At 48.2% G+C, this 26097-nt stretch overlaps 1 protein-coding gene across 1 annotated transcript in view; it reads right to left on the reverse strand.

The window, feature by feature from the left end:
• Nucleotides 1-20364: 20364 nt before the first annotated feature.
• The window catches only part of FSHR (follicle stimulating hormone receptor), a 98379-nt gene continuing 92646 nt past the window's right edge, over nt 20365-26097 (reverse strand). Inside the window, exon 10 of the mRNA XM_054395296.1 lies at nt 20365-21592. Within this exon, the coding sequence (XP_054251271.1) occupies nt 20365-21592 (1228 nt within the window). The remainder of the gene's footprint in view (nt 21593-26097) is intronic.

A 26097-nucleotide genomic window follows, 5' to 3' on the forward strand; every position in this document is an offset into this window, starting at 1 on the left:
AGCCCACTGTCTGCTCTCCTCCACGCAGCCCTCACTATCTATTGTACTTTAATGCCCCCACAGTAGGTGGGACATGATATGCTCAGTTGTTTTGGGTGCTTTTCTCTGCAGGTTCCTCTGAGGCTGTGTGCCATCAGAACCGATGCTGCAGAAGCGCTGAGGGAGCTCTCTCGTTTGGCAGCACTGACACTGCTGCCTGGGGAAAGCGTTCTTTGCACACACGTGTAAGTTTGCCAGTTCCAATTACCTCCAAGGAGGAAAGAAGAGGCTGGCTTCCACCTGCTGATACTGCTGTGATTGTTGATTTTGACATTAGTAAGGGATGGGGGTCCCAGCAAGAGAGTTTACTCTCTCCCAGGAGGAGAGTTTACTCTGTCACTAGCGGAGATATTAATACCCTGTGCAGGAGTGGGGAGACTATGAGAGTGGCAAATGGGATACTCATTGCACACAGGCTTTCTGGTGGTAGGAAGAACTCGGTTAGAAATGGATTTCTCTCATGAAAACTGAAGGAAAAGATGGAGCTGAAGCCTGGATGTGATGAGCCGTGTGACACTTGCATTCGGCAGTGGTGACGAAACAAAGGAAATGGACATGATGGAGGGGGTCCCAGGAAATGCTCAGGAGTTGGAGCACCTCTGCTATGAGGACAGGCTTTGGGGGCTGGGGTTGTTCAGCCTGGAGAAGAGGAGGCTCCAGGGGGCTTAGAGCTGCCTTCCAATACCTGAAGGCATCCTACAGGAAGGTTGCAGAGGGACTTTTCACGAGGGTGTCTAGACACAGGCCAAGGGGGAATGGTTTGAAGCTGAGGGACAGCAGGGTTAGACTGGAGCTGAGGAAGAAGTTCTTCAGTATGAGAATGGTGAGACTCTGGAATCAGCTGCCCAGGGATGTTGTGGATGCCTCCTGCCTGGGAGTTGGCCTCTAGCTGAGAGGTGTCACTGCCCACGGCAGGGACGTTGGAATAGATGATCTCTGAGGTCTCTTCCAACCTGATCCATTCTAGGATTCTATGAAAATGCTGCAGATGCAGCCACGAGAGCTCGTGGGGATGAAGGTGCCACGATTTCCTAAATGTTGCCAAATCCCTCTGAAAGTACTTCAGTGAATGACACGCTAAACGTGATGTGCAGTCTCTATTTTTTTTGGGCCATGCACACAATATATTTCAGAGGGCTGCCTACAGAATCAACTCACAGCACCTGTTTTTCCTTTCCATGCCTTCAGGATCCACTGAGGTGCTCACCCTGCATCCCCAGCAGTAGAAAACAATGTGGGATGTCAACACTCCCATGCGGGTTTCTGTCAGGAACTTCAACCATTTGTTAAGTGCTGAACTCTTTCTTCTAAAATTCCTTAGATTTTGGAGCAGAACGTGAAGCCAGATCTAGCTCCTTTTGTGAGCTGCTCTTGCATTTAGTAGAGGATAAACTTAGTAAGAGATGAGTCTTCCAGTTGGTCCTAAGTGACTTAAGGGGCTAGAAGGGGCTGGGCTTAGCTCTGAGGAGATAAATCCATGTCATGTGCAGTGGACCCATCACCAGATTCCGAAAGCAGGAAGAGGGCTTTCAGGTAAGCGTCCTGCTTGGCTGAGACAATCCGAGGCCCTCCCTGGGCTTCGGACCCTATCAGCAGCTGTGGCTCAGCCGGCACAGCTGCCTGCGCTTGGCTACAGGTGTTGCTCATACATACACCCAGTATAAAGAGGGCAGTGTGGAGAGGAGGGGGAGCTTCTGCTAGAGCTTCCTGCTGGTGCTCCTCCTTCTTCTGCTCCTGAGGACCGTCTGCGTGGATGTTGTGCCTGCTGCCTCTCAGTGCTGTGAGTATCACTTTCTAGGCTTTGGCCTGACGTTACCCTTAGTTTGGAGAGTTGATTAAATCCCTTTTCACTTCACCCTGTGGGGCTTCTCTCCCGCCCCCTTCTCTGTTGGGGAGGGGTCATCAGGGGAGTTTAGCCCCAGGCACAAGCTAAATGCCGACACCACAAGCCCGGGGCTGTGTTTGTACCTCAGCTTCCCTGGTGTGGAGGGTGGCCAAGCTGCTGTGCCTTCAGCAGTTCCACGAGGACTTGGAGCTGCCCTGGGGTGCTGCGTGGAAGAAGGCAGGCCCCGGGCGAGCTCGGTGGAAGAACAGCTGCCCACCCATGCACCATTCCTTCCTGGTGCCACAGGAGCAGAGGCCAGCAGCTGCTTCCTGAGCCCTGTGCTTTTCTTCAGCCCCCAGGTGCTGCTACTTGAGGTTAGTTGTGTGCTCGGCCCCTGCTTTGTGCTCCGAATAGCCCCGGGGCTAGGGGGACGCTGCAGGAATCGGTGCCTGTGGGGGCAGCACGGCAGTGTGAGGCAGTGGGTCCTTTCCCCCCGGGGAACACGGGTGCGTGCCACAGGGACAGCAGCTCTGACCCTCTGTACAGAAGCTGCAAAGGTCTGGGGAACGAGCTGCTTTGCTTTGTTTGGGATGCGCTTTGTAAATCAACTCTCAAGAGGCAAAGGCAATGAAGGGAGGGCACAGGGCTCAGCACCCTGGAAGCAGAGAGTTTCACAAGGCAGTCTGCAGCCAGGGTGGAAGGAACAACATTACCCTGGGACAAGGGGTGTGACGCTCACGCTTTGTGTTTTGCCCTCTCAGGAAGCTAAGGCTCTCTCTCTGCCTGTACTGGGACAAGGGGAAGAGTTTTCCTGTAACTCAGTTCCTGTTTTCTCCTGCAGCCAGAGGATGGTGGCCAGCAGGGCAAAAGACAGGATGCTGTGCCTGCCTTGGCTCTGCTGTGCACAGGCCCTACCTGCAGTCCTGCCTTCAGGTCTGGTATCCCCAGCAGGAGGATCCAGAGCTGCTGGAGCAAGTCCAGATGAGGCCACAATGATGATCCAAGGGCTGGAGCACCTCTGCTGTAAGGCCAGGGTGAGGGAGTGGTGGGGGGGCATGCAGCTGGGAGAAGAGGCAGGCTGTAGGGAGGCTTTTCCTTACTCCATGCTACTTTATGAACTGACAAGAGGGAGAGGGTCGGGGTCACAGAGCTTTCTACACAGACAGGAGCTGAGAGTAGAGCTGCAGTGAAACTGACTCTGTAAACTGTTTTGATACTTTTCTGTAAGTATTTTTTTACACTTTGGGTTTGGAAGGGGAAGGGGGTTGGGCTCATGTCTCTACAGGCATGGTTGGGCAGGGCATTACTTGTGCCTTGAAGGCTGGGGGGACTAGTGCTGGCATGGGCTTGTGCCTGTAGGCACTGTGCTGGACATGGCCCTGTGTGGGCTGGACTGAACTGGGGGGGGGTGGGGCGGGGCTTGTGTCTCTGAGGGCTGTGGGGGGGCTAGACTTGCACCTCCGGGAGCTGGAGGGGGCTAGGTTGGGCTAGGCTCGTGCATCCAAGGGGTGGGCTGTGCTGGACTCACGTTTCCAGGGATGGGCTGGATTTGTGTGCTGGGGGTGCGGGAGGGGGGCACTGGGTTTGTGCCTCTGCTGGCTGGGCTGGTTTGGGAAGGACTCATGTCTGATGAGGGGCTGGATTTGCATCTCTGTTGGCTGTGTTGGGCTGGACTCATGCATCTAAGGGATTTCGGAACGGTTCAGATCATGTTGGAATGGTTGGGATCATTTCGGAATGGCCCTGCATCAGATGCATGAGTCCAGCCCAACCTAGCCCACAGAGGTGCAAATCCAGCCCACCCCTAAGACACACAAGTCCGTCCCACCATTTGGAGATATGAGGCCAGCTTAGCCCATCCCTTGGACACAAGAGTCCAGCCCAGCCCACAGAGATGCAAATCCAGCCCACCCCTTGGACACAAGAGTCCAGCCCTGTCTAGCCTTCACAGACGCAAATCCAGCCCACCACTCAGACACACAAGTCCAGCCCACACCTCCAAGGCACAAATCCAACCCAGCCCAGTGTAGCCCACAGTGGCACAAGTATGGTCCACTCCTTGGAGATATGAGTCCAGCTGCCCTGTCAGCCACACAAGTCCAGCTCAGCCCATCCCTTAGATGCATGAGTCCAGCCCAACACAGCCCACAGAGGTGCAAATCCAGCCCACCCCTCAGACACACAAGCCCAGCCCAGCCCTTGGACGCAAGAGTGCAGCCCACCCCGTGGAGGTATGAGTCCAGCCAACAGAGATGCAAATCCAGCCCCTCATCAGACATGAGTCCTTCCCAAACCAGCCCAGCCAGCAGAGGCACAAACCCAGTGCCCCCCTCCCGCACCCCCAGCACACAAATCCAGCCCATCCCTGGAAACGTGAGTCCAGCACAGCCCACCCCTTGGATGCACGAGCCTAGCCCAACCTAGCCCCCTCCAGCTCCCGGAGGTGCAAGTCTAGCCCCCCCACAGCCCTCAGAGACACAAGCCCTGCCCCACCCCCCCCAGTTCAGTCCAGCCCACACAGGGCCATGTCCAGCACAGTGCCTACAGGCACAAGCCCATGCCAGCACTAGTCCCCCCAGCCTTCAAGGCACAAGTAATGCCCTGCCCAACCATGCCTGTAGAGACATGAGCCCAACCCCCTTCCCCTTCCAAACCCAAAGTGTAAAAAAATACTTACAGAAAAGTATCAAAACAGTTTACAGAGTCAGTTTCACTGCAGCTCTACTCTCAGCTCCTGTCTGTGTAGAAAGCTCTGTGACCCCGACCCTCTCCCTCTTGTCAGTTCATAAAGTAGCATGGAGTAAGGAAAAGCCTCCCTACAGCCTGCCTCTTCTCCCAGCTGCATGCCCCCCCACCACTCCCTCACCCTGGCCTTACAGCAGAGGTGCTCCAGCCCTTGGATCATCATTGTGGCCTCATCTGGACTTGCTCCAGCAGCTCTGGATCCTCCTGCTGGGGATACCAGACCTGAAGGCAGGACTGCAGGTAGGGCCTGTGCACAGCAGAGCCAAGGCAGGCACAGCATCCTGTCTTTTGCCCTGCTGGCCACCATCCTCTGGCTGCAGGAGAAAACAGGAACTGAGTTACAGGAAAACTCTTCCCCTTGTCCCAGTACAGGCAGAGAGAGAGCCTTAGCTTCCTGAGAGGGCAAAACACAAAGCGTGAGCGTCACACCCCTTGTCCCAGGGTAATGTTGTTCCTTCCACCCTGGCTGCAGACTGCCTTGTGAAACTCTCTGCTTCCAGGGTGCTGAGCCCTGTGCCCTCCCTTCATTGCCTTTGCCTCTTGAGAGTTGATTTACAAAGCGCATCCCAAACAAAGCAAAGCAGCTCGTTCCCCAGACCTTTGCAGCTTCTGTACAGAGGGTCAGAGCTGCTGTCCCTGTGGCACGCACCCGTGTTCCCCGGGGGGAAAGGACCCACTGCCTCACACTGCCGTGCTGCCCCCACAGGCACCGATTCCTGCAGCGTCCCCCTAGCCCCGGGGCTATTCGGAGCACAAAGCAGGGGCCGAGCACACAACTAACCTCAAGTAGCAGCACCTGGGGGCTGAAGAAAAGCACAGGGCTCAGGAAGCAGCTGCTGGCCTCTGCTCCTGTGGCACCAGGAAGGAATGGTGCATGGGTGGGCAGCTGTTCTTCCACCGAGCTCGCCCGGGGCCTGCCTTCTTCCACGCAGCACCCCAGGGCAGCTCCAAGTCCTCGTGGAACTGCTGAAGGCACAGCAGCTTGGCCACCCTCCACACCAGGGAAGCTGAGGTACAAACACAGCCCCGGGCTTGTGGTGTCGGCATTTAGCTTGTGCCTGGGGCTAAACTCCCCTGATGACCCCTCCCCAACAGAGAAGGGGGCGGGAGAGAAGCCCCACAGGGTGAAGTGAAAAGGGATTTAATCAACTCTCCAAACTAAGGGTAACGTCAGGCCAAAGCCTAGAAAGTGATACTCACAGCACTGAGAGGCAGCAGGCACAACATCCACGCAGACGGTCCTCAGGAGCAGAAGAAGGAGGAGCACCAGCAGGAAGCTCTAGCAGAAGCTCCCCCTCCTCTCCACACTGCCCTCTTTATACTGGGTGTATGTATGAGCAACACCTGTAGCCAAGCGCAGGCAGCTGTGCCGGCTGAGCCACAGCTGCTGATAGGGTCCGAAGCCCAGAGAGGGCCTCGGATTGTCTCAGCCAAGCAGGACGCTTACCTGAAAGCCCTCTTCCTGCTTTCGGAATCTGGTGATGGGTCCACTGCACATGACATGGATTTATCTCCTCAGAGCTAAGCCCAGCCCCTTCTAGCCCCTTAAGTCACTTAGGACCAACTGGAAGACTCATCTCTTACTAAGTTTATCCTCTACTAAATGCAAGAGCAGCTCACAAAAGGAGCTAGATCTGGCTTCACGTTCTGCTCCAAAATCTAAGGAATTTTAGAAGAAAGAGTTCAGCACTTAACAAATGGTTGAAGTTCCTGACAGAAACCCGCATGGGAGTGTTGACATCCCACATTGTTTTCTACTGCTGGGGATGCAGGGTGAGCACCTCAGTGGATCCTGAAGGCATGGAAAGGAAAAACAGGTGCTGTGAGTTTCAGTTATACCACACCCGACCATGGGGCAAGTCAGCAAAGGACCAAGCAGAACCCTCTAGCCAAGAATACATCTCAAATATGTTTCATTCTCTCCCTTTGAGAAAGCAAAAGCCTTGCCTGAGGAAGAACATACACAGAAGTAGCACGAGGAGAGAGGGGGGAAAAACCCACCTTTGAGCTGTCCTCAAGAATCTCAGCTGTCAGAAAAAGGGAAAAAAAACTCCAGAACACACAACAAAACATCATCTTAGACTTGGAGGAAAAAAAGAAATTCTAAGGAAACTGAAAGGTTAGCGGTGATGTAGAAGTGCTCTCGAGCCCCCCCAGAGATCTTGAAATGTTTATCTTCACAAGAGGCTGGCCCAGGTCTCTGAAAACATAACAATCAAGGTATGAAAGGGAAAGATTGCCTGTAGCAGAGCACCAGGCTGAAGAAAGGGTGAAAAAAAATGACACAGAAAAACATCTGGTTGGAGGAGACCTCTGGGATCATCCAGTCCAACCCTCGACCCGGCATTGCAGGGTCAATGCTAAACCATGTCCCTAAGTACCAGGTCTTCTGCAGGCAGCCCTCTGAAATAAAATCTGTGCACAAAAAACAGAGACTGCACATCATGCTTAGCGTGACTCAGATTGTTGCTGTAGCTACAGTGGGGAGAAATCTCTTCTTGAGTCCTTTTTTTGTGCTGGGAGGAGAGGAAGAAGGTTCCCCAGACAGGCTGAGAGAGTTGGGGTGGTTCAGTTTGAGAAGAACAGGCTCTGAGGAGACCTTATTGTGGCCTCCCAGTATCTGAAAGGGGGCTACAAGAAAGCTGGGCAGGGACTTTTTAGGGTGTCCGGGAGTGATAGGGCTAAGGGTAACGGATCCAAGCTACAGGAGGGGAGATTTAGATGAGACATTAGGAAGAAGTTCTTCACCATGAGGCGGGTGAGAGTGGCAAGCCCACACCTAAACAAACCAGAGCTCAGTTGGCACTTCCCAAACCTCATTTTTTGATGCCAAAGTTTGGTTCACTCAAGGCTTATAGCTCTTCATCCACATGCCTGCAGGCCCTTATTCAAGCTATCCTTGATTATCTATTTTGTCCCAGAATCATGGAATTGTTTTGGTTGGTAAAGAACTCAAAGATCACTAAGTCCTACTGTCAACCCAACACCACCACAGGCACTAAATCACATCCCTAAGTGCCATGTCCACACATTTCTTGAACACCTGCAGGGATGGTGACTCCACCACATCCCTGGGCAGCCTATCCAGTTCTGGGCTCCCCAGTTCAAGAGGGACAGGGATCTGCTTGAGAAAGTCCAATGGAGGACTAACATGGATGAAGAGATTGGAGCACTGCCTTGTGAAGAAAGGATGAGAAACCTGTCGCTGTTTAGTCTGGAGAGGAGAAGACTGAGAGGGGATCTGATCAATCTCTACAAACATCTGAGGACTGGGTGTCAGGAAGGAAGGGACAGGCTCTGCTCAGTTGCATCCTATGATAGGACAAGGGACAAACAGATGGAAATTACAGCACAGGAGTTTCCACCTCAACACAAAGAAGAACTTCTTTACTGTAAGGGTCACAGAGCCCTGGAACAGGCTGCCCAGAGAGGTTGTGGAGTCTCCTTCTCTGGAGACTTTCCAGGCCTGTCTGGATGTGTTCCTATGTGACCTGCACTAGATTCTATGGTCCTGCTCTGGCAGGGGGGTTGGGTTCAGTGGTCTCCAGCAGTCCCTTCTGAGCCCTAACATTCTGTGATCATCTTCGTTCCATGAGTGCTTCACATTACAGCACCATGGGTTGGCCACATGCATTCTCACTGACTCCCCCTGAGCCTCTCTTACCCTATTATCTTAATCCAAGTCTGGTTCAGAGGTGTCCCTGCCCCATGGCAGAGGGTTGGGGTAGATGATCTCTGAGGTCCCGTCCAGTCTGAGCCACTCTGATTATCCTCTTACCCATTACTCTGTGAAGTCTTTCAGTAAGAGCAGTGTATTAAAACCTTTCCTCCAATCCTTTAGTCTTTTCTTGATGCTGCTTTAGGGAAGGATTTTTTTTGGTTGGCTTGTTTGGTCCCTTTTTTTTTGGGTTGGTGGTTTTTTGTGGGGTTTTTTTGGGTTTGTGGATTTTTTTGGTTGTTTTTTTGAGGGGGATCGTAAGGTTTTTGTGGTTGTTTTGGGTTTTGTTGTTTGATAATTGGTTGGGATTTTTGGAGGTGTTTTTAGGTTGGTTTTCTTAGGGGGTTTGTGGAGGGGTGTTTTTTTGTTTTTGTTTGGGGTTTTGGTTTTGTTGCATGTGGTTTTTTATTGTTATTAGGAGGTTTTTTTGTTGGTTTGGTTTTTCCTTTTTTTAATTTTTTTTTCTTCTTTCTTGCAAAGTTTCCTCTAAGGCCTCTGAAAGTTCATGCCTCTGAAAGAAAGTTTGGCACTGCTTTTCTTCTGGCATTCTAGACAGAAGAATTGGGAACCAGAAAATGATGCTTTTGTGTTTGCTGGGCATCCTATCAAGAGGAGGCTATTTTTGTTGTCTTCTCCACAGGATAATTTGATCAATACCTAACTACCTTTGACCCAACACTTTTTTGGCATAGGGCAGGAAGGGTAGGACCATGGGGAAAGGGAGCAAAACTGCAAGTGGGTAGATTCAGATCGGATGTCAGGAAGAAATTCTTCCCCCTGAGGGTGGTGAGACACTGGAACAAGTTGCCCAGGGAGGTGGTGCAAGCCTCATCCCTGAAGGTTTTTGCAGCCAGGCTGGACGTGGCTGTGAGCAACCTGATCTAGTGTGAGGTGTCCCTGCCCATGGCAGTGGGGTTGGAACTGAATGATCCTTGAGGTCCCTTCCAACCATGATGATTCTATGATTCTATGACTTGTTGCACTTTTTTTTTTTTTTTTGGTATTAAGAGATTATGAATGTAAGAGCAATAAGCTCACATTTTTCACCTTATTAATGCACACACTGAATGCTGGAGGCATTTTGCCCACTTGTATCCGGTTTTCAAGGCTCTTTTTTGGCACAGTGACTGACCTATCACACAGCTCTGCCTCAGCTCTCGCTGACATTAACGTTCTCATGCCAAACACAATCTGCTGCCTGTTGGCTCACGTTTGCTGTCCCAGAAATGCTCTGTGACTCATTTTTAGGAAGCCTTCTGTTTGTGCCCTGGCTACCTGAAGAACGTGGCACTTGCTTCAAGGTGGTTTGTTGAGTTTTCAAAATACTCAGAAAACCGAAAACATAGAGCAGTAGGGGTTGGAAAGGACCTCCAGAGATCACCCAGTCCAAACCCCGCTTCCAGAGCAGGATCACCTGAAGCAGGTCACACAGGAGCACATCTAAAGGGGTTTTGGAAGTCTCCAAAGGAGGAGACTCCACAACCTCTCTGGAAAGCCTGCTTCAAGGCTCCAAAACTCTCACGGTCAAGAATTTTTTCATGTGAAGGCAGAACTTCCTGTGCTGCAGTTTGTGTCCATTGCCCCTTGTCCTGTCACAGGACACAACAGAAAAGAGCCCGACCCCTTCTTTACAGCCACTCTTCAGGTATTTGTAAACATTCCTCGAACGCCCTTTCAGCCTTCTCTTCTCCAGGCTAACCAGCCCCAGGGCTCTCAGCCTGTCCTCATCACACAGCTGCTCCAGTCCCTCACCCTTGTAGTCTCTATTGGACATTCTCTGTATATCCCTATCCTTCTTGATCTGGGGCGCCCAAAACTGGACACTATTCCAGGCATGGTGTCACCAGGGCAGAGTAGAGGGAGAGGAGAACCTCCCTAGACCTGCTGGCCACGTTCATCTTAACACACCCCAGGATGCCCTTGGCCTCTCTGTCTGGTGTCTACCACAGGAACTGTTTCTTGGTGTGTGTTCCAAATTGAAGCCCTCCTAGAAGGAAGGGAGCAAAGCTTTTTCTGGTCACCTTCACACATTTCCCCAGTCCTGTGCTACAGACTCAGGGAGGCTGATACCCCCCCCCCCCTTCATGGAAGCACTTAACTGCGCCCATAAATTCCTCAGCTTCCAATGGGAATTCAACACATTGAATCCTTGCCCTCCGTCCTGGCTTTCATTTCAGTCTCTCCCCCCAGCTCTGTTGAATTTTTGATAGATCTACAACTAGTTTTCCCTATCCAAACTCACATAGCGCAGCCATGCACTCTCGAAGCTTTCCTTGTTTTACCTCATTCTCTGACGGGGGGAAGTGGATCTACCAACAAAAGAGTCATGATAGAACAGGCAGGTTTATAAAGTTCTTCTAAACAAACTTTTGAGAGGTAACTAATTGCAGGTGAAGTGTGATGGCTTTCACTGCACCTATCAAAGCTTCTCTTCACTGGGGAAATTATAACATACAGAAACTCACAGTTTAATAGGTAGGAGGCCACAGGAATGAGGGGGACAGACAGTAATTTATCATTATTCATACAGCCTCCAAGAATGTTTTGGCTCTGTGCTGAGACCCTGAGAAAGCACATCAGACATGCTTAGTCCTTCTCCTTCTCCCAAACATTCCCAAAAGAGAGGTTTTAATAAAGACAGAGGCTCAACAGGGAGAAAAACATCCAATATCTCACAGAAACAAAACCACAGAAGCCAAGCCCTTAATTCCCTGTTTTGAAGCTCTGTCAAAACAGCAAGACAGTCATTTTGCCTTTGGGAAGAGGAGCAGCATTGCTTCACTCAGCATCTCAGGAAGCCCCAGTTCCCATAATACAATGCCAGCTGGGTGCTTGTTTCCTTCAGGTTTCTTGAAATACACTAAGCAAAGTATACAGACAGTTCCTTCACACACAGAGAAGAGTACTTTTGTTACTGCTGGCTGTGTTTAGCTTCCATCTGGGGCTAAACTCCAGCAGCTGCTTTATCCCTGATGACCCCTGCCCAGCAGAGAAGCCCCACAGGGTGAACTGAAAATGGATATGATGAACTGGCCAAACTAAAATTGATGTCAGTACAGAGTATAGAAAGTGATACTCATGGCAGCTGAGGGGCAAGAGGCACGGCAGGCAGGCAGCGCTCAGGAGCAGGAGAAAGAAGAGGAGAAGGGTGAGAAAGAAGCCAAAACAGAGCCTCAAACTGGAACCTCCCTTCTCCCCAGCCAACTTCCCCCTTTATCGTGGTCGTGGTGCTCATGGGCTGGGACATGCTTGCAGCCAGCTGCAGTCAGCTCTGCTGGCTGGCCCACAGCTGCTGGAATCTGTCCCAGCAAACCAAGACAGGTAAGTTCTGCTTCAGAGCAGAATTCCTTTCCTTCCTTTCATGAAGAACTTTTCCAAGCTCGTGTTTTCCAAGCAAGGTCCTTGCAGGAAGCCAAGCAAAGGAGATCAGAGAAGGTCTTCACAAAGAGGTTAGGTTTTTTTACACATTGTGTTGCTTTGGTGCTATTTTGTGATGCAGAGCTTCAGAGCTACAGGGGCACCCACAAATGTGGGTTAGGAGTGGCTGGGGGCAACGGGGCAGCCACAGGCAATTTTTCACTGGTGAAACACCAGGGTTCTCTCTTCGGTGTGCAATTCATTGCAGTGCAGAGGGCCAGCACAAAACTTACACATCCTGTCTGCTCCACTTTAAAGGTCATTTAAATGTGGAAATAGGCACAGAATCACAGAACGGTAGGGGGTTGGAATGGACCTCTGGAGATCATCTAGTCCAAGCCCCCTGCCAAATCAGGATCACCTAGGGTAGGCCACACGGGATGCATAGTCTTTGTGCTGGTTCTCTGAAAAGGGATGAATATTAGCCTTGGGGGAGAACATTAGTTTGCAGGAGGCTCAGCTTAGAAAAATTACCTGGTGTTTTTTATAAGCCTCCTCAGTGCAAATCTTTGCACTCCCCTCATAAGAATTATTTGCAGAGTCTGATTTTAAGGAGGAGAAATTCCATTCTCCCTACCTTCCTCCTTCCTCTACACTGTTTCAACACTAAAAAAGAGAGAAGGCCTTTCAAAGCCTCACTAGAACTCCTTACACAGCCATCTTCTCTTTGCTGGCTGAAGAGCACAGGACATGGAAGACTTTGCCCCGGTAATACCATCTGGTTTCTGGGTGCAGACGTAAGAAAACTGTTCTGCTTCTGACATATGTCAAAAACTCCTGTTCAGAGCACTCATTTTCCTGGGCACTATCCATTCCTCTCTCCCTCCCTCTTTCTCCCATTTGTGATGCTCCTCACTCAGCTACCAGTGAGTGCTTCTCCAGGCTTACCTCTTAAAAGCCTTTTTATTCTTGTGGTCTTTTGGGAAGAGGGAGAAAACAATGTGGGTAAGAAGGGCACTGCTGGGGAACAGCCTTTGCGTAGGTAAGTATTAAAATAGGGCAGATGATAATTTTGCCTCCTGCGAAACCACAATCCCTCCCCCAGATAGTTTTATAAGACTCCAGGGATGCTAAAATCCTCAAGTCTTCAAAGGCTGTCTGCCTGTGAATGCCCATGAATCACAGAATGGTGTGGGTTGGAAAAGGACCTGTGGTGGTCATCTAGTCCAACCCCCCCTGCTAGAGCAGGTTATACAAGACGGGGTCCGAGTGTTCTGGAGGTCTCTCTTAGGAGGAGAGGCTGAGAGACCTGGGGCTCTTTAGGCTGGAAAAGAGCATCCTGAGAGGGGACCTTATAAATGCTTATGAATATCTAAAGGGTGAAGGTCATCAGGGTGGGGCTGGGCTCTTTTCAGTGGTGGCCAGTGACAAGGCGAAACAAGTACGGACTAGAACGCAGGAGATTTCACTTGAACTGAAGGAATCCTACCTAATTCCTCAGGTCCCTCTGAAGATCTCTGCCTAGGTTCTTGACTACTGTGTACATGGAACTGTCAAGCAGAGCTTTGCAAGAGTGAGGGAAATGTGGAGGTTGCAATAAATTGAAGATTAAAGGAAGCCTGCAGTTATGCAAACAGCCTCAGCTGGCTCACAGCCTTAGGCACTGCCATCTGTAGCTGCTAGGCAAAAGAGTGCCAGACAGAGCACTGATGTTGTCTCTCACCTTTTGGAAAGGAGACAAAAGGATCTTTAATTATAAAAGAAGTAACCAGAAGCCACTTGGGCTATGACTCACATGGGACCCTTTGCAGAAAGAAAATATATTAATGAATTATTCCCAAAGGGGAGACAGATGAATGGATTCCTGGATGATTATTTTCTAGAAATTAGCTCAGACCTAATTAGCTTCATAATTATTTGCCTGATTACCTAAGCAGTTAACTGTAAATGATCTTTTAAACTTGTGGTGACAAATGCATGCATGCATGTTACACAGAAGAGCTCCTACGGTGCTTTGCAGAGTGCAGCTCTGAAATAGAATCATAGAATTGTTAGGGTTGGAGGAGTCCTCAAGGATCATCTAATTCCAACCCCCCTGCCATGGGCAGGGACACCTCACACTAAATCTGATTGCCCAGAGCCACATCCAGCCAGGCCTTGAAAACCTCCAGGGCTGAGGCTTCCACCACCTCCATGGGCAACCTGTTCCAGAGTCTCGCCACCCTCGTGGGGAAGAACTTCTTCCTTACATCCAATCTGAATCTACCCGTTTCTATCTCTGGAGCAGGCTGCCTGGGGAGGTTCTGGAGTCTCCGTATCCAGAGATTTTAAAAACCCACCTGGACATGTTCCCGTGTGTCCTGCCCTAGGTGATGCTGCTTTGACAGAGGGGTTGGACTCCATGATCTCCAGATGTCCCTTCCAAGCCCTAACATTCTGTGATTCTGTGAAGATAAGTTAAAGCTGAGGGAATGAAAAGACAAGAATATAGACACAGAATCACAGATTTGTTAGGGTTGGAAGGCACCTCAAGGATCAGCCAGTTCCAACCTCAGACTGGATCAGATCGCTCAGAGCCACATCCAGCCTGGCCTTAAAATCCTCCAGGGATGAGGCTTCTACCAACCTCCCTGGGCAACCTGTTCCAGTGTCTCACCACCCTCATGGGGAAGGATTTCTTCCTGACATCCAAGAGGCACCTGCCTGTCCATGCAGCATAGGCATGAAAAGAAAAAGAAATTGGGAGCATTTCAAGCTAATTGGCATTTGTAGCTCACAAGCAACACACAAAACTGCAATGGAAAAGTGAGTGATGATGGTGCAGTGTGGATCTTTGATGGTCCCTAAAGGAGTTGCTGTCCCTTTTACCAGAGGTAGCACCTACACACTATTTCTAGCACTGGTTTGCTTTTATTCTTTAATTGTGAAGTAAAAACTCGTGGCCTGAAGTTCCTTTTAAGTTTATCTCTCTTGTAGGATTTTTTCCATGCAAATTTCTGTTGCTCATACCCTGGGAAAACAGTCCCTTTAATGCAGAATTTTACCACTGGAGATTCAGATGACTCAACAGAAAAGCCCATATTGCTCAGTCCTGCTCCACAATCTTCCACCCACTCATAAAGACAGTAAATTCCCATCTGTGCACTGCTCTCACTGTGATCTTCCTAATTTTTCCTGCTCTTTTCTTTTTTGTTGTTGTTGGTGGGAGGGGCAGAGGGGGAGGATCCATCTTAGAATCACAGAATTGTCAGTGTGGGAAGGGACCTCAAGGCTCATCCAGTTCCAGCCCCCCGTGCCATGGGCAGGGACACCTCACACCAGAGCAGGTTGCTCACAGCCACGTCCAGCCTGGCCTTAAAAACCTCCAGGGATGAGGCTTGCACCACCTCCCTGGGCAACTTGTTCCAGTGTCTCACCACCCTCATGGGGAAGAATTTCTTCCTAACATCCAATCTGAATCTACCCGCTTCTAGTTTTGCTCTATTCCCCCTAGTCTGATCATTACCTGACACCCTAAAAAGTCCCTCCCCAGCTTTCTTGTAGGCCCCCTTCAGGCACTGGAAGACCACAACAGAGAAGAGCCTTCTCCTCTCCAGACTGAAGAACCCCAACTCCCTCAGTCTGTCTCTAGAGCAGAGGTGCTCCATCCCTCTGATCATCCTTGTGGCCCTTCTCTGGACATGTTCCAGCACCTCCAGATCTTTCCTGTAACAGGGGCTCCAGAACTGGACACAGTACTCCAGGTGGGGTCCTGCCAGAGGGGAGCAGAGGGGAGGAATCTCCTCCCTTGCCCTGCTGGCTATGCTTCTGTTGATGCAGCCCAAGATGTGATTGGCTTTCTGGGCTGCAAGGGCATACTGCTGGCTCCTGTGGAGCTTCTCACCCACCAGCACCCCCAAGTCTTTTTTTTCAGGGCTGCTTCCAAGCCAGTCCCTGCCCAGCCTACATCTGTACTTGAGATTTCCCCGACCCAGATACAGGACTTTGCATCTTGGTGCAGTAGTCCAGGCTGGGGTAACAAAGTTCCACGGAACACATGCAACATCTGCATGAGAGAAAAAAGAAAATGAAATACATACGTTACAGCAAGGGTGAGGGAAGCCTTCATCTCATGTGTTGGACCTGGAAACGTATTTTTGTCTCATCCAGCATCGTTTCTTCTGGAAAACCAATGCTTCACAAAAGATTTTCCATGGACTTGGTGAGGTTGGAGGGCAAAGGGTCTTTCTTCACAGTCTCCTAATGCTTGAAATCCATTCCTGAGTACTTTCATCCCTAATTAAAGGTCACCTACTGGTTTGAGTACAACTGTTAATGCAGAGTTTAATTATCCATCTGACAGCTGTAAAACCCTACTCCTGTACTTAAACAAGTCCCAGATTTTTCAGTATCTGCTGGTAATCAAGCACTGAAAGCAAAAACTCCCTCTGAGGAAGAGTCTGTGTGTGCAATTCACATTTGCATGCAGAATGGGAGCCCATATTAAAGATGCAAATCTGTCAGGAGGTTTCTCTGTGCTTATCTGACCATTTGAACCAGACCCACCTTTCCCTTCTCTTCTTTCATTCCAGGGAGGGGCAGGGATGGTTAAATTATTCCTGCAGGATAAATCATTTCACATTATTAACTCTTCCTAACAACAAAGCTGCATAAATTAAACCTAAGATGATCTGCTGTGTCCTCAGTGGAATGATTAGGAGGGAATCTACAGGAAAGAAATGTGGTCAAATTATTTGAAGACTTGCTAACTGGGATGCAAAGCCCTCATCACGCATTCTTAACAAGCTGGAATGTAGACCTGCCTTCTAATGAGCGAACCCTGCCTGCCATATCTGTGCAACCCCCATAGCAAGGCTGTAAAGGAAATGGCTCATGGTTTGTTTTCTCTGCTGAGTGGAGGGTTTTGTTTTGTTTGGTTTTGTTTTTTTTCCCTCCTCCTTTATTGATGCTTTTGACTGGCTGCTCCATTACCTATGGTGGTAATTTCCCTCAAGCGGTTTTCAATCTGCCAGGCTGAAGCGGCTCCATTTCTCACTTCCCATCACAATACCAGGGATGTGTTTCTTGGGGAAGTCAGGTATGGGTTCCCCACAATATCCCTGCATGAAAGAAGGATGCTTCAGTCAAGCTGATGAAGAAATTGCTTATCGTGTCCTCGCTGCCGGGACAGTTCCTCTAATGATGGCACCAAAAGGGCAAAGACAGTCATTATTCTTTAACCCTACATTTTCTGGGGCCTAGTGGACACTGAAATTCGAGGGCCACATATAGGCATGGAGGAAGATCAGAAGGTATTAAAACATTGTCAACTATCAGGTGGGCTTTAGGCTCCAAGTTAGAACTGCAAGGTGTTTCCTGTGAGTCACAACTTTGACTCAGTTTCCTTGTTACCTGTGGCTGATCTCTCCTCCACACGTATGCACACAGAGACATGCTTCTGTGCATCCAGGAGGACCTGGATGAGCTGGAGAGGTGGGCCCAGGTGACCCTCATGAGGTTCAACAAGATGAAGTACAGGATCCTGCACGTGGGTTGGAACAATCCTCATTACCAATGCAGGCTGGGTGATGACGAGATTGAGAGCAGCCCTGTGGAAAAGGACTTGGGGTGCTGGTGGATGAGAAGCTGGACATGAGCCAGCAATGGGTACTTGCAGCCCAGAAGGCCAATGGCAGCCTGGGCTGCACCAAAAGAAGCCTGGTCAGCAGATGGAGAGAGGGGATTCTGCCATTCTGCTCTGGTGCGACCTCACCTGGAGTACTGTGTCCAGTTATGGGTACTTCAACACAGGAAGGACATGGACCTGATGGAGTGGGTCCGGAGAAGGGCCATGAAGATGATCAGGGGACTGGAGCACCTCTGTTACGAGGACAGGCTGAGGAAGCTGGAGTTGTTCAGCCTGGAGAACAGAAGGCTTTGGGAAGATCTAATAGCAGCCTTCCAATACCTCAAGGGAGCTACAAAAAGGCTGCAGAGGGACTGTTTCCAAAGGCCTCCAGTGATAGGATGAGGGATAATGGTTTGAGATTAGAGAAAAGCAGACTTAGACTGGATATTAGGAACAAGTTCTGCACCATGAGGATGGTGGAACAGTGGAACAGGTCACCCAGGGCTGTGGTTGGGGCCCCATCCTTGGAGATATTCCAGATCAGTCTTGATAAGGCTCTTAGCAGCCTGACCTAATGGAGGATGTCCCTGCTCACTGCATGGCAGTTGAACTAAATGACCTTTGGAGGTTCCGTCCAACCCAGACCATTCTGTGATTCTTTGATTCTGTCTAAACAGAAGCCTCAACCAAACCACGCTCCAAACACTGGCTACAAAGATGAAGGAAAGAAAATTATAGTACATCACATAAGAAAATCCATTTATATATCTGAGAAAGGAGGATAACACTTCTTAAATTTCCGTCAGTGTCCTAGAACCCTGTTTCATAGGCAATGTGAATTAATAGAACAGATTGGTTCCAACAAAGACAGCTCAGCTTTAGCAAGTTACCTGTTTGAGAGGTTTCAAACATACCTTTCTCCATTTGGTTAACTGTCCAGGAGGGTTTTCTTTGCAGAGTCTCCCATCAGCTGAGTTTCACCCATAGGTCGCTATGCCCAGACTGCAGAGGCTGTGCCGTGGCAGTGGAGCTCTCCAGATCAGCAGTAACCTTCAGCCTGTCCTTTGCCTGCATGGCTCTGGCCATACACTTGTTCTCGAGGCATTCTGCTTTGATATTGGTTTTATTAAAATAGATTTCAGAAAGGGAAATGTAAAATAGCTTAAAGATTGCACACAGAGATCTTGGTCAGTGCTGAGAAAATCCACACCAGACACCAGGAGGCTTTTTTGACATTAAAAACACGAATAAAATATATCCTGCTGCCTTTTTTTTTGCCTTTTCCCTTCCCTTTGCTTCCTTTCCCTTCCCTCTCTGAGCCAATGTCCCACACAGAGAAAGATACAGGTCCTGCAATGCCCCTCACGATTCAGAAGGTGCTCCAAATCCAAAGCTGAAATTTAAAGAACAACCATGAAAAAAACATTTCTCTGCATAGTGAAAGTCAAGGAGATCTGAGGACTACAAGAAAGAGGTTTTTGCTTTGGCAGCCACGTGCTCAGCCTCCCAGCTTTGCAGCTGCTGCCGCAGGCTGAGCTGCCACTGGACCTCCTGTGCAGCACACATGGGCAGGATGATGTGCTCCTCAAGCACTTTTGTGCTGTCCTCCTGCTAGGGAGGAGGTAAGGTGTCCAGTTATGCAGGCTCTACTTGCTCTTCAACTATCATCCTTTGTCTGCTCTGGAGGAAAACCGTAGTCTAGATGTCTTCATACATTGGATGCTGCTCTGATGCTGGCTAGAAGCCCCACTCCTGCAAGTTCTCTGGTCAGGCCTGGTTATTGTGTATGTGTAAGGCATATTTAACTGGGTCCTGCTGCTGCAGCTGTCTGGGCAAAGGGTCTGTATGAGGTAGATGAGCTGTACCAAGCTCATGTGCCTGATGTATGAGACTGATTTCTAGGCTGTGCCTGTGATTTTCTGAGGTGCCAAGGTTCCATCCTATTTCCTTTGCAAATGGTCAGGACTTGGGAAAAAAAAAGTGAGGCTACGAGAATTTCCATTATTCATCAGCAAAAATTGGCTAGTATTTACTCAACAGACCCCTCATTTTTTTGGACCAAGAATAGAATAAGGAGTCTGTCTTTAGACCAACTAAAACATTTGCTGTTTGGGAATTGAGATACTTCCCTTGGGATGGATTTGAATGGCTGCACACACATCAAGCATTTGGGAAGCAATGACTTCTCTGACAAGTCAGCAGAGCTTCCCACAGATGAACTGTCTCCTTTTTTTTTTTTTTTTTTTTTTTTTACCTTCCCCTTTTTCTCTTTCATTCTTCTTTCTCCTGGATCTTGCAGGGAATGTTATTTGTGTTGAGTATTGCAATTCCCCCCTCCAAAACACACCGTCTTTGATCTGCCCTGTTTTATGCACTAGAGAGCTGATACTTCCTTCCCTGGCTAGGACTGATTGAATAATCATCTCCTGTAGTTATTCCCATCAGGTTTAGATGCTGAAACTTAAAGCTGATGACAGAGGAAGTTATGGATAGAATTCCACTGACATTTTAGGAGTGATATGCAGGCAGGCAGCATTCACAGTACATCACCTTTAATCATGAAGGCTCCAAAGATTCATAACCTCATAGGGCAAAACCATGAGGTGGGAATAAAGCCCAGACTCTTTTCCTGGTGTTTTGTTTATGCCTATCTACCCATACACAGACAATTAGCAGGAGAAAACCTTAGTCAACTCTAATTTGTTTCTGTGTGTTTGATTTGGAATGAATCACCCTCAAAAGGCTTGGTATTCAAATCATGTGAAAGACTCTGTACAATCACTGACATGTTATTCAAAAACCCTCTCAAATCAGCAAGTCTTGATGAACAGTTGAGGGTTTTTTATTAGTCTTTAAGGCCAGGATGGATGAGGCCTTGAGTGACCTGGTCTGGTAGATGGTGTCCTTGCCCAAAACCAAACCAAACAAACAAAAAATAGCAAGGTAAGAAAATGTGTGTTTTTTTTTTTTTTCTCATAAAAACTAAGTTTATAATCTATGCTGAAGTCACTATTCAAGTTCGCAGTTGAAAGTGACTATCACACTGCCTCACACACAATTCATGCAAGCAATTCAGTTCAAATGATTCAAAGGAACCAAGGTATACGTAGTGCCCTCGCTGTTTTTTGATGCAGGAGGGCAATGGCCATTTCTTGTGTGGAAATTATGAGCAGACGAGGAGGTCTCTGTTCTGTACATCTGGGCCTGCATTTCACAGCAACCGAACTTGCTCAGCAGGATGAAGAAATCCCTGCGGAAAGTCTTGGTGAAGATGGCGTAGAGGAAAGGGTTAGCGCAGGAATTAATGGGGTAGAAGAGAACCAGAAGGATCTTGGATTTGGACACTGTGATGAGAGGCACCTTCAGCGAGGCTGATATTGCAAAGAAAGAAATCGGTGCCATGCAGAGGAAATCCGTGAAGATGAGTACGGCCATGCGCTTGGCGATCTTGGTGTCGCTGTTGGAAGCGATGACGTTGGGGTTTCTGACGGTGAAGTAGATGCAGATGTAGCAGGCACAGATAGTCACAAAGGCAAGCACGTTCAGCACCAGCAGAAAGATAACGTAAGCCTGAGAAAACGGCGTCTCTATATCCATGGGCAAACAAATGCTGACCTTCATGTAGCTGCTGACTCCAAAGATGGGCAGCAGTGCCACGGTGAAAGCAAACGCCCAGCCGACACCCATGATGAGGACGGCGTGGCGGAAGCGGACCTTGCGGTCCAGCTGCATGGCGTAGGTGATGGTGTGCCACCTCTCCAGGGTGATCACAGTCAGGGTGTAGACCGAGAGCTCGCTCGCAAACACCGTAAAAAACCCTGCAGCGTTGCATCCCGCCCCGGTTTGCCAGTCAATGGCGTAGTTGTAATACTGACTTTTGGTCTGGATATCGACGGAGGCGATGAACAAGAGGTAGATCCCTATGCAGAGGTCGGCAAGAGCGAGGTTGCACATCAGAAAGCGAGGCACGGTGAGCTTGTACTGGCTGCTGATTAAAATAATGAGGACAACGATGTTCCCGGTGATGGCTAAAATGCTGATAAACCATATCAGGACTCTCAGGATGTTGTACCCCATGATGTCTTCACACGGATTGAAAGCGTCGGGCTTAGGCGAGCAAGCTACATTGACTACCTCGTTGCATAGACCGTAGTCAAATTCGTTCTCTGCTGGGTCAGATCCTAGGCCGTAGCTGGAAATGTCATCTTCAGCTGCAAACTGCCTGTGTGGCCTATTCCCAGCTTGCTCCCTGAGGTCTCGCTTGGCCTGAGATATGCTACATATCGGATGCAACTCGGTGCTGAAATTGTAAAAGGAGTAGAGTCGGAAACAAAAAGACGAGACGGGAGTTATACAACAAAGACAAAATCGTCCCACTGCTGTCAACAGCTCAGTTTTTCTGCTTAGCTGACTATGCAGACTACCCTGGAGCTGGAAATAATAGCCTGGCTGGCCCCTATTTATAAAATACTCTATGAAAGTCTAAATTACTTGGAAACATCATACACTGTAAGGAAAAGGAAAGCCTAATTTTGCCTTACTAACATTCACGATGCAGTTGTCCACCTGGGTAATGCATTCTGTGAGAAGCCTCCCTTCTTTCAACTAAATTTCTCACTTAAGCTGTCATCAACAAGCAGATTCTTGCATGAGGGAAATATGTGATGATGAATTCTGATGGTAGACTGAACCTTGAAGAATGAGTCGATTCAGCTCTGCCCATAGGAGCCTCTACAGTCATAATAATGCTACTAGCCCTTAGTATTACTCTCAAATTCTCATTTTCCTGGAGTTCTTGACAGTTAGTGTGCCGTGTTCTAGCTTGTAGTTCCTGTCAGGGCATAGAACAGCTTCAGTTTGTGTCAGTCAATTCAAGGATCTCATATCAGATTGGTAACACAAGTAAAGCATCAATAGGCTTTTGCAGGCATCCAGATGGGACATGGAAGCCCAGATGCCAACACAGATATGAACACAAGACACGGTAGAACATTTTACTTCCAAACTGTTTGTCAAGGAAAATGGGTTAGAAACCAAGGGAAGCGCAGTCAAGCCAAGACACACCAAACCAAACCTTACCAAACCAAACTAGAACAAACCACACCAAACTAAACCAAATTACACCATACCAAACTAACTAAATCATACCATACCAAACCAAAATAACCAAATCACACCAACGAAACCACACCATACCAAACTAACCAAACGGCACCATACCAAACTAACCAAACCATACCATACCAAACCACACCAAGCTAACCAAACCACACCAAACTAACTAAATCATACCATACCAAACCAAAATAACCAAATCACACCAACGAAACCACACCATACCAAACTAACCAAATGGCACCATACCAAACTAACCAAACCATACCATACCAAACCACACCAAACTAACCAAACCACTCCATACCAAACCAAACTAACCAAACCACACCATACAGCACCATACCAAACTAACCAAATGGCACCATACCAATCTGCACCATACCAAAATAACCAAATGATATCATACCAAACTAAACCCAACCATACCAAAGCAAACTAATCCAAATCACACCACGCCATACAAAACCACACAACAGAAAATTAAACCAAACCAAACTAACCAAACCACACCATACTACACAAAAACAAACCACAGCGTACCAAACCAAGCTAAACCAAACCACACTGTACCAAACTAAACGAAACCACACAATACCAAACTACACCACAGAAAACTAGACCAAACCACACCAGAACAAACTAGACCAAACCACACCATACCATACCAAACGTTTCCATGCAAGCAGCACGTGCTGTTGTTTCTGTCAAAAAATCTTTTTTAAACGGAGAATTTTCGGTAGCAAAGATAAATATAGGAAAAGAGTTTAAAGGAAAAGGTGCCCTTGAATGTAAAAGTAGTATTTTTGGGTAGTTTGGGCTTTATTTCCTAGAGTATTAACTCTGTGTCTTTCTCCATACCTAGACCAACAGTACAAGCAAGTATTTTGGCTGAGATGATAGAAAGACAATTGGTTTCATCACGCTAGCAAGGTGGGTCAACAGGAACTAAAAGATCAGATTTTAACAGCTGCTTCTCCTAGACCACCCATGAAGTTTGCTGTCCCCGAAACTTGCATCTATAGCTTTGCATAAAATGGACCCAGATCTAATCTGAGCTAGGAAATAAACCAGCTTAAGATGTATTGCACACCCAACACGGTTCAGCTCTGCCTAACTTTCACCTACAGCCCAGAGAGAAATTTACCTATGCGATTTCTAGGACAGGACCTCAGTTTATCTTCCACCCCAGCTTGCCATACAGTTGGGAGAAGAGCTTTCTAGGCAAGCTAGTTGGAAACTTTGAAACAATTGGTAGCAGCTTGAAAGGAAGAATTCTTCTGCTTAACCTAATTTTACCCTTTGGCATTGTACACTCAACACACCTTCCAAAAAAACCAGAGTTTGAAAGGTCTGGCAAGAAAGGAAAACTAATGAAGGCCCAGCACCTGAAGGTGAGGGACGTTCTCTGTGAGGTTCTGAACATCCTCTGCTATTATCAATATTTTTTATCTTGCCTGTCAAGTGAGGCAGGAAACTGATTTTCTGTGAGGTCAGACATGCACTGTGGAGGTCACAACAGCAATAACATAACATTGTGTTCCCCTGTGTTCTGCTTGCATAAGGATGAGCGAGGGGTCCAGTGTCCTGATCAATATATCAACAGTTCTCTAGCTCAGGGGGAATATAGGCTTTCAAGGAGCAATAACTGCAGAGAAAGTCCCTTGGATTTGAGTGCAGCAGACGCTTGAGAGTGCTGAAAGCTACTGGAAATGAATCGAGGGAAGCGTTTTATCCACCAGTTTGTCAGTGATGAGTTAAATACAAACCTTTGCCCAGCTTATGGAGGCACTGCCTGGAGCTAAATCTGCTAAGTCTGCTAGGTAAGGCCAATTAATAAATATTTCTGATTATTACAATTTAATTGTTGGAATCATAGAACTGTTTCTGTTGGAAAAGACCTCTGAGATCATTGAGTCCAACCATCAACTCAACACCACCATGGCCATTAAACCGTGTCCCCAAGTGCCATGGCCACACACTTTTTGAACACCTCCAGGGATGGTGATTCCACCACCTCCCTGCGCAGCCTGTTCCAGTGCCTCACCACTTTTGCAGCAAAGAAATTGTTCCTGTTATACAAATTGCTCCCTTGGTGCAATCTGAGGCCGTTTCCTCTCATTCTATCACTTGATACTAGGGAGAAGAAACCAATCTGGGTCCAACTTCCTTTCAGGGAGCTGTTGAGAGCAATAATTTTTACAATGGTTGTACAGAGCAAATATTTTACTGCCAGCAGTCCCAGAGAAAACCGGGGTCCCACAGAGTCAGCTGCTGTCTTTGCTCCAAGGGAAGGTGGTGGTGAGTCTCCTGGCTGTTTACCTCTACTGGGAACAGCTAATATGGGCAGTGGCAAATTCCCCATGGGAAAAGAGGGCCATCCTTTCTTCTGGTACTGACTTAAGGTACAGACTGCTTACCTGTTATTTTCCCTGGGAGCTTTGCCCTTCGGGCTCTGCAGTGCATTCAGAGAAACAAAACTTTTTTTTGGCAAGGAATGGGTCCTTGCTTCCTTTAATGGGTCCTGGCTTACTTTTGAGATCCATAGATTCATATAATGTTTTGGGTTGGAAAGGACCTTAAAGATCATCTAGTTCCAACTCCCCTGCCACGGGCAGGGACACCTACCCCTAGCCCAGGTTGCTCAAGGCTTCATCCAACCTGGCCTTGAACACCTCCAGGGAGGGGACATCCAGAACAGCCCTAGGCAACCTGTTCTAGTGTCTCACCATCCTCACTGTAAAGAATTTGTTTCTAATCTCCAGTCTAAATCTTCCCTCCTCAAGCTTAATGCACTTTCCCCTTGTCCTATCACTACAAGCCCTTGGTAGGTGTCATCATACAATTCATTTATTCAGCCTTTTTGTAACCTTCTGTTGCTGTTTAACATTGCTTTGCTCAAGTCAAACCTCTGAAAAATAAACTAGAGAAAGGACAACTTAAAAAAGTAACATTAAAATTGGCAGAGTGCTCAGAGAAAAAATACCCCCAAATTGCTACTTTTGTACATGTGGTTGTTTTATGCACTTCACCTGGATCTGGTGGCAGCACGATCTTGTGTGCTGAGAAACATGCTCAGCAGAAGCAATAGTACTGACCTGGCTTCTGTATTAAGCCCTGTCTCAACCCAACTGTCCTCACTGAGAAGTGACATCAAGTGAGCAACTGGTACTATGTTCTCATGAGACAAAGTCCAAACACAACTCCTGCTGCTGCCACATGTTTGTTTTGTTTTTGTTTTTGTTTTTTTTTTTAAACAGAATTTCAAGTGACAGCTCCTCCAAAACGTAATGATCAAGTGCAAGGACAGAGCCATATCAATGTCATTCTTGCAGGCAGAAGGTGAGCTTTATGTCAAGGCAAGCAAAAAGCTTGCCGAAGTTCATAATGGTTTATGTCAAGTTGAGGGTTTTAACATCCAACCTCTGCCCTTTCTGCACTTCAAGGATATTATTTTCCAGTCACAGAAAAATGTGAGGGGAGTTCAACATATTGCATTGGGCTTGTCCTCTAGAAGCAGCTTACCTTTCCTCAGGCCAGCATCACAATGTTCCGTTCTCTTCAGTCCTCCTTTTCTTGCTGATATTTTTGTAGAAGCGTTTCCTGTTATCTTTAACAGCTGAAGCCAAATTAATTTCCAGTTGGACTTTGGCCCTTCTGATTTCCTCCCTGCATAGTCTCATGACAATC

The sequence above is a fragment of the Indicator indicator genome, chromosome 2, assembly GCF_027791375.1.
Source record: "Indicator indicator isolate 239-I01 chromosome 2, UM_Iind_1.1, whole genome shotgun sequence".
Lineage (NCBI taxonomy): Eukaryota > Metazoa > Chordata > Aves > Piciformes > Indicatoridae > Indicator > Indicator indicator.